This window comes from Takifugu flavidus, chromosome 5 (assembly GCF_003711565.1).
Source record: "Takifugu flavidus isolate HTHZ2018 chromosome 5, ASM371156v2, whole genome shotgun sequence".
NCBI lineage: Eukaryota > Metazoa > Chordata > Actinopteri > Tetraodontiformes > Tetraodontidae > Takifugu > Takifugu flavidus.
In genome coordinates, this window is record NC_079524.1 from 16417287 (window position 1) to 16425427 (window position 8141).

At 43.4% G+C, this 8141-nt stretch overlaps 1 protein-coding gene across 1 annotated transcript; it reads right to left on the reverse strand.

Moving 5' to 3' along the window:
• Positions 1–908: 908 nt before the first annotated feature.
• On the reverse strand, positions 909–4626 carry vgll4l (vestigial like 4 like). The gene is made up of 5 exons (XM_057033909.1): positions 4422–4626; positions 2744–2867; positions 2425–2653; positions 1768–1849; positions 909–1669 (listed from the first exon to the last, which is right to left on the reverse strand). Exons 1-5 carry the CDS (start codon positions 4486–4488, stop codon positions 1377–1379), a joined length of 795 nt encoding a protein of 264 aa, XP_056889889.1. The 5' UTR covers positions 4489–4626; the 3' UTR covers positions 909–1376.
• Between the last annotated feature and the right edge of the window lie 3515 nt (positions 4627–8141).

The following is an 8141-nucleotide window of genomic DNA, read 5'->3' on the forward strand; positions in this document are numbered from 1 at the left end:
CCAAGTCGACCCCGCCAATGACAGGAGGGTGCTGGAATGATGCCTCCTAGATTGGAAGTTTGACAGGATCGGGCATGCAAATAAGCAACCGAAGTGCTCGAATGGTTCTCATGCTCAGACTTATATCAGCCCAACCCTTCGCTCCCCTTTTCCCTCCCTCCTATCCCTTGCCAAACAGGATCTGTAGGATCTCACAAAGCTATTTTTCTCAGGAGACAGGAATGTCAGAACACTGGGCCTGCTGCCTGCCGGGACACGTACATGTAACATTCCCTCAAATTTACAGGAAAAGGTCCTGTTGCTCACACATCCTTTTATTTTCCACACCATGTGTGGCAACAGCTTAGCAAAATGGCATGTGTGTGCCGGACATGTTGCAGACGCAGCACTGACTCACAACTCAAATTAGTTTGTCTGCTACACCCAACCTCCTTCTCTTTTTTATGATGCTTTGTTTGGTTCATTCTAAGTTTAAAAAAAAACAAAAACAGAAGCGTATGTTTTGGTTTGGTCAGTGCAACATTGACTTAACTCATTTAATGTATAAGTTTGTATAGACATACATATACAGAGTGGTTAGAAATAAAGTGAAATTTCCTTTGAAAGAAAATAAAATCTAACTGACACATATTCATCAAACTTCAAAAAGTGTGTTAAAAAACTTAAAGAAAATCATGTAATATTAATAAAAAACGCTAGAAATAAAGTCCTATGATGTGTAAATGTCTGATATAATAATTAATTCTAAATGAAAAACGTGGAATTTTCTAATGAGATGAGTCTTCTTTCATCAATTGAGGTGAAATTTGCTCCTACATTAAAGCGTGATACCAGGATTCTTAGGAACAGGTTGTTTTTTCAGGTTATCTCCTCCATCGATGACACACGACAGCTGCAAACGATCCAAATCATTTTGGTGATCATTTTTATTTAAAAAAACGTTGCTTTGCGTACAGTTGAAAGGCACTCAGCGAGCCGTCACTTTGATTATAAGAACCCAGATTGATCAGAATATAAATACAACACAGCAGAATTGTCTCATTTATACAGCTTTTTTTTTCAAATCAAAGAAATGTAAAGGATTATTCAGTTATTTCCCTGCCCCTTGTCCCCATCTACAGAATTTCAGATGCTATAGACAAGCACAAGACGGCACGGAACACAAGGAGGACATCCTGATTCGATCCACCCGTCCGAACCTCAGTGCATCTTAAAAATTCAGACCCGTGGAGATCCGAAGCCCTGCTGCACCTGTGAGCCCCCCCTCTCCTTATTAGCGCTACCCCCCCCACCCCCCACCCCCATTGCTCAACACGCAGATCTGTAGTGAAATGTTTATGGTCACAAAGTCCACACTCTCCTGGTCTCTCCCTGATTTAATTTAAAGCCCAGCGGCTGCAGTTTGGCGATGAGCTGCTGGTGGTTTCCTTGAGGGACGGATTCTGGCTGTACGTCGGGGAGTGGGTAACACTCGGGCTGCTGGGGGGTGTGGAGGAACAGGAGGAGGATTTGGATTTAATCTGCAGCCACTTGTCCCCCAAAGCCTTCGCAAAGTGGTCATCGACAGAGACGCTGATGGAGAGCTGAGAGCGAGCCTTCTGGTAGTCCAGTCCCAGGCTTCTCTGGAAGTGCTCCTCCACCACGTGGTCATAGGTGCGTTGAGAAATCACTGGAAGACGAACAGGAAATGACATCAACCCCCACGCCTCAGCGAGTCAGTGACAGTGAGTAGGTGTGTAGAGGCGGTGTGGGAGCTCAACCACTGACCTGATGGGTGCCCTCTGTGAACCTCAGATCTGCAGGATGGGTTCCTCAAGGATGAGACACAAGTGATCACTGAAGGTCGCATCTAAAAAGCCAGACAGATGTTGGAATTCCATCAGAATTCTTTTCACCTCCACATCGGCCTCAGGACATCGTCGCAATGACATCATTGAAGTAAAATTTTAGAGCATTTATTTATTTATTCAATAACTTGGAAAGCTAAAAGAGGTGAAACAAAGATGACCGCATGGAAATAGAAGAGATCTTTCATGAAAAGATTCCGTTTTCTGTCTGACTTTGAATAATCCGTCTGCCTTGGGATTTAGTCAAATAGCAAATTCAATTAACGTCTTCTAATTAATGACTTTTTGTCAAACTGTTTGCCCCATCAATCAAAATAGAGCCTAGAAAGAAAGGAACAGACATTGGTTTTCCAAGGCGTGAATGCTAGTACAGCGCAGGTCACAGAGGAGTCACTCTAGTCTGTTGATGACATTTCCTGCCACCATTGCTCGCATTTTGTGACTGGATTGCATAGCCCAGACGAGCTTGGGCATGCTCTTGGAAGAAGAATGTCTGTGCCAGTGGATTCTCACACTCCAGGTGGGAAATACCACTAAGGTTTGCTGCCTGGCCTGACTCATTTTACACAGAAATTACCTGTATTTGTGGACTAGCGGGGCTTTTTGTCTTTTCCTCCACGCCGTCTGTCTCCTTTCTGGGTTTCTTGATCAGCGCAATTGGTTCGTCCATAACTGGAGGGTAGCACACGTGTGTTGGTGTGGGGCTGGCTGTTGGACTCCAGGTGGACGTAGGGCTCTGCGGCGTGTTCGCCGGCGCCGCCGTTTGGGCCGCCTTCCCGCTGCTCCGGCTCAGCGCACGTTCCCGCCTAGAACATGTGGACAAGGCAGCTGTCAAGCCCTGAATATTGTGAATATTCGGTCTGATTAAAAGTCAGTTCAACGTCGAGTCCACCAACCTCTCCTCCAGCGTGAGGCCCCGGTCGTGGCTCCGCTTGCGTTTAATTGGGTACACGTTCGGGACGCGTGTGCGTTCGTTGGTGATATGTCTGAATCTGTCTTCACTCCGCAGGTGAGATTGACCTGGATGACAAAGTGACAGAGGAGACTGTGAAGAAAGCTGCTGCAATAGCTCCCATGAATGAGCCCAGTTGTTTTGGGGCGTCCTGTTCCTATTGGCCTTCTGTATTCAGACCTGAGCAACACCAGTTAAGCTAGCATTTCTTAAATATACGGGGGGAGAAAATGATCCAAAATGACACGATTGAATCAATTCGTTTGCATGTATTTGACATTTTGGACAATATTTTCATTGTTAATCCTTTGTTGCCCCTGGGCCAATGATTCCAGGAGGAGAAGGGGGCATTTACCAGCAATGACAACTTCAGAACACTAATAATGTGTCACTCTCTTCAGGACAATACATGACATCAACCAGCAAGACAACTAATCGTGAGAAAATTATTTTTGTGGCCGTTAATTGTAAACTCCGTTAACTTGCAGAACTTGATCAACCTGATCAACAGTAGCTCATCAACTGTGCACAGCTGATGAAATATTGTTTTCCTGCAGGATGTTGTCATCCAACCCATTTGAAAGGGCACCACTGCCAATGTTTTTCTGACATTAAAGGAGGCGTCACAATGGGCCGTTTAGCTGTGGTGACTGACCCGGTTTGGGAGAGGATGGGATGGATGCTTGCCAAAGTGAAGCACCTCAGTGTCGCCAAATTCCTGTTAAACCTACAAAATCATCTCAACTTTCCAAAAGCCACATACAAAGAGCGACTCCCATCATCTTTACATTCATTCCGCATACAGTCAGAAGACTGCTGAAGTCAACACTGGGCCATTGTGTGACTGTCTGCCAGTTGACGCCACTCCAGCTTCTTTAACTGTGTTAAAACCAACACTTTAGCATTTGAAAAGAAAGGACAACAGCTTGTTTATTGCGGCAAGGAGACAATCGCCCGTTTTAAGCTGCAAGAGAACATGAAGAGAGGTCTCCTGCAGACTGATTCACACTTCCTGAGTGAACACCTGTGAGCTGCTGCACACTCATGTGAAGGGGGTGGGGGGTGTAACCACACCTATGCTGATTTTCTAACGCCTCAGGCATGGATATTTCTTCCTTATTGGCAACAATGAAAGTGCTCCTTGCCCTTATGTCCTACCGTTTTGAATGTTTACATTATATGAACAGAATTGTGGTTTTGAAACACGGGTAAGGCAAGATTCTTATTCTCTACCCTAAATAGCAGCTTTATCCAGTCCAATCACAAGTCTGGAGCACCTGGCCCATTTTTGATACATTTCATATGGTAAAGAATAACCCAAACCATTGTAATAATCATAAATTTACGACAAGATCATTATAGATGATAAAAAATACCCGGCTTGTGTATTTTTTTTCTTTAAGCTAGTGGTTGCAGGTCAGTACATCTGTTTCCCCTCATTTTTTGCTGTATTTACAATAATCATCTGTAAGGAACAAAAGTAAAGGCTAAACTCTGAAATACAGCAACCGTATATATGATCTGCCACATTAAAACGGTGTTTTTGTAAAATGATAGCAGAGCCTCCATTGAGTTAAGTAAGATGGGTAAAGAAAGACAAAAGACAGCATAAACAAGCCCACCTTCTAAGATGTACACCTTGAAGCCACTGCTCATGCGGGTAATGTAGTGGAAGTTGGCCACAGCCATGGCTGCCTGTCTTTGTCCCAGTGGCGGTCTGAATGTCGGGCTCGGAATGGACACAATAAGCCTGAGTTTTGGATTGTACTGGAAAGGTAATGGGATTCTACCTTTAAGCTCAGGTAAAGTATCAGGTGAGAGCAGATAGGTGCACCGGCATCCCTGTGACTCTGTCCTTGCCTCCAGATTGGCTGAATTCTGAGCCAATCAAGCACGCTCAGTGTTGTTATTATCCTGCAGGCAGAATGAGCTCACAGGTAAGATTGGTTAAGGTGAATCAATCTCACAGCACCACCACACAATCATGGTTTCAAAGGAGGCTTCTGCTTCAACAAACAGGATTTTTTTTCTCCGATTAAAACCCATTTGCTCTTAAATCATCCACTTTGTGAATTAGATGTTCCCTGGATCCCCTCCAAGCACTGTCCCCCTCCCCCAGACCTGCCCTCACCTTGCCTTTCGTTCCCTCCCACCTTTTCTGAAATCTCACCAAACTGCATTTTTTGGCCCACCAGAGCTCCAGTCATTCTTCTGACCTGCCTGTACATGCACGCCGCTGAACTGTGAGACCGCCTCGCCAGCAATCCAAAGCCTTTTGTTGATGACCAGACAAAGAAACTAAAGTCTTGCGGCTGCAGCTGCCGTGAGAACAGAGCTGCGGCCGCGTGAAAAAGTAAAAAAATAATCACTCTTATCTCACAAGAAACTGGTGGTAAAATACCTGACTGTCGATAGTATTGAGACATTTGAATGCAACATATTTTATCAAAGGCATTTGAAGGCATCATGTGATTTTTCATGAGTATTTGTGTAAATACACCCAACTACGCATGTGCACACACACATCCATAAAAATAACGTGTGTTTAAACGCAGATACCCAGAACCAACCTTAAAGTCAAATATAAATTAGTAATAATGATCCCAGTACACATTTGTTTCTGACGTGCTTATGATTCTGTAGAATAAATGACGACTTTAGGTCTGTAGTTTTGTTTAACTAACTTATAATTCCAGATGTCACTTTTTTCTCTTCCTGCTTCTGATCATCGTTTGGTGAGTCTGGTTGTTATGACGAGTTCACTTTCGGCTCAACAGAGACCCACCAAGTCAAGTCACAGTGTAATAGCATGTAATTACAGCCCACACGTGGCTACAGTGTGCACACTTTAGAAAGATGGCCAAAGTGAACTAGAAAAACACGTTTGGACTCAAGTGAATTTCAAAATGTGTGCACAATTTAAACGACAAGAGAACGTGAAAAATGCTCAGTCTTTTCTGCACAGCTCAGTTTTTCTTGTTGTGTCGAATTATTTTGACCTCTTGGCCTGTGGCTCCTCTGCAGGCAGCTCTGCTTCTCCCGTTTGGGTTTAAATTTTTGTCTTTTCTATTTAGAAGTCAACATCATGATACTGTAAATGCAGAGAGGATCTTCCATTCATTTACTGCATGCATTGTCCAAATATAGTGATAGTTAAATTAAATTAAAGGACCCTGTAGCCCGTCATTTCGACCCATATATGGTTATTTCAATTAATATATGCTTTTTAGACCAAACATTAATAAATATAAATCATTAAATGCCGTCACATGTAGTCCATGCGTGTAGTGAAAGCAGAAGAAAGCGCTTTAGTGACACCTGGTGGCAGAATGCTAAACTGTACTTAAACTCATGTAAAGCTTATCAGAATATGATGCATAATTATGTTTATTTATGTTCGGAGGTAGCACATTTGCAGGCAGTCTATTATGAAATTTATTATACTGACACTCAAGCCTGGGGAGTTCTTTAAATTAAACAGGGTTTTGATTTTTACAGGCCATTTCATTCCCAGCGTTGCCTTGCATTACATTTAATTAATGTAATATAAATGTAATTTGTATCATTTATTGCCCAACAGAGTTTTTTACTCTAAAACTCTAAAAACAGTAAAAGCAAAATAAAGATAAGCAACAGGTGGTTTAAAACATAGAAAGATAAGACAAGATAAGATAGACTGACTATGGTGCTGCTGTGTCTGTGAACTTTTTGCTGCTGTCCCTCTTGCAGACGCCTTGGACTCAGACACTGAACGATATTTACCTGCAGACCCACTGACCTGGAGCTGTCGGTGCTCGCATCAAAGGTGCACCCAGGCCTGCTCTCACACCGCGTCCCGGTGGAAGCCGAGCCGATAAACCTGGGTTGTTTGTTCTATGAAAGGGGCCTTTAGAGTTGGTGCGAGGGATGCGGAGGGGGAGGTGGCCCCTTCCTTTTGTCCCCCTAAGTCAGTGGTTAGTTCCTCTGTCTTGAAGGTGTTGAGGGCCCATTGTTGTCGCCTCCCGCCTGTTGTTGCCTGACCACCATTGTGGTGCCGTCAGCGAGTTAGAGGTGTGAATGGGGGCCCCGTCCTGTCTAAACGGCGGGAAGAGGAGGCTCAACCCAGTCAGGTTCCTGCATTAAAGGTGTGGACATGATGTCCTATTTTCACCTGCCATATGATCTTCCTGTGAGAGAGTCCATAACCTCCGGAGTCTCCCCATTCCCTGGATCTGTACCTCTCTGATGGATGTCCCGAAGGCTGCGTTATGGCTGCTTGGGGAAGATCTTTATGGGCTGTTGTGTTTTAACAGCCAAATATTACAGCAGTTACACAATTGTGCCAATTTAGCCTGACAGCAAGAAGGTCCTGGGCTCTTCCAGTACAAGTATTTTAGTTTTTATATTCTGATTTCAATTCAACACAGCTTTAACCCTTGAGTTTCACTCCAAAAGTAAGCAGCCATACATTGTCCACTCCTCTGTTGTTGTTTTTAGAGCTTGAGGAGGTGAAGTGCTGCTGGAGACCAGTGGTAGAGAGTGCAGACAGGACAGGAACCATGTCCCCTCAGCAGAGCTTGACATGTACCTGCAAAAAGTTTTAGCTTTTTTTTTTACATTTAGACCTTCACATGATTTAGACTTGTCAACAAAGTGCTGACGCATCTGCATAGTAAAAAACTGCCAGATTCTCCAGTGGTTCCAACAGTGGGAGCCGCCAGGGGGCGCAATAGGTGCCCGAGTATTACAGACCTATGCCAAGCAGGTCGTGTGCCCACATTGTATATCCTGTATATAGGCAGTAATGCATGGTTACATCACATTGCAGAAGTGTTACTTTGGTCAGCAAAAATGATGATGAATCGTGATGAAAACGAGACACAACGTAGATGGTGGTTATGTGAAGATAACTATAATTAAATATACAATGCAATATTGTTGACGAATAAAAAGGAGACTGAATGTGGTTTGCAAAATGCAAACTTTGCTAACGTGTCTAAAGGAAATGAGACGCAAATATGAGACGAGACTTATTTGACTGCTGTTTTTTGTTTAATCAGAATTTCCTCTGAAACTTTTCTTGCACCCAAGACATCCTCATTTCTCATGAAAAAGACTAAAAACGGCTAAGGGAATTAGATTGAGGGACATAAAAAGAACATTTACCAGAGAGAAATCCTTGCTCATTCTTTCTTCAAGCAGTGGATGAAATGGAAATTCTGTATATTGTTAAAAAACAATGTGAGAACAAACAGTCCACTGATTGTATCCATGGAAACAAACATCATCTCACAAAACAATTCTCAAACATACTCTTCAACAACAGGTTGGGCACATTTTTCGAGAAACTCAAGATACTTAGA

Bases quoted from the DNA above. Each gene is read 5' to 3' on its own strand.
- vgll4l (XM_057033909.1), bottom strand. From the start codon at position 4,488: ATGGCTGTGGCCAACTTCCACTACATTACCCGCATGAGCAGTGGCTTC. The intron at 1,850-2,424 runs GTAATTTCTGTG...CTGGCTTTTTAG, and splicing joins CCGCTAGTCCACAAATACAG to ATGCGACCTTCAGTGATCAC. The intron at 1,670-1,767 runs GTCAGTGGTTGA...TTCGTCTTCCAG, and splicing joins TCACAGAGGGCACCCATCAG to TGATTTCTCAACGCACCTAT.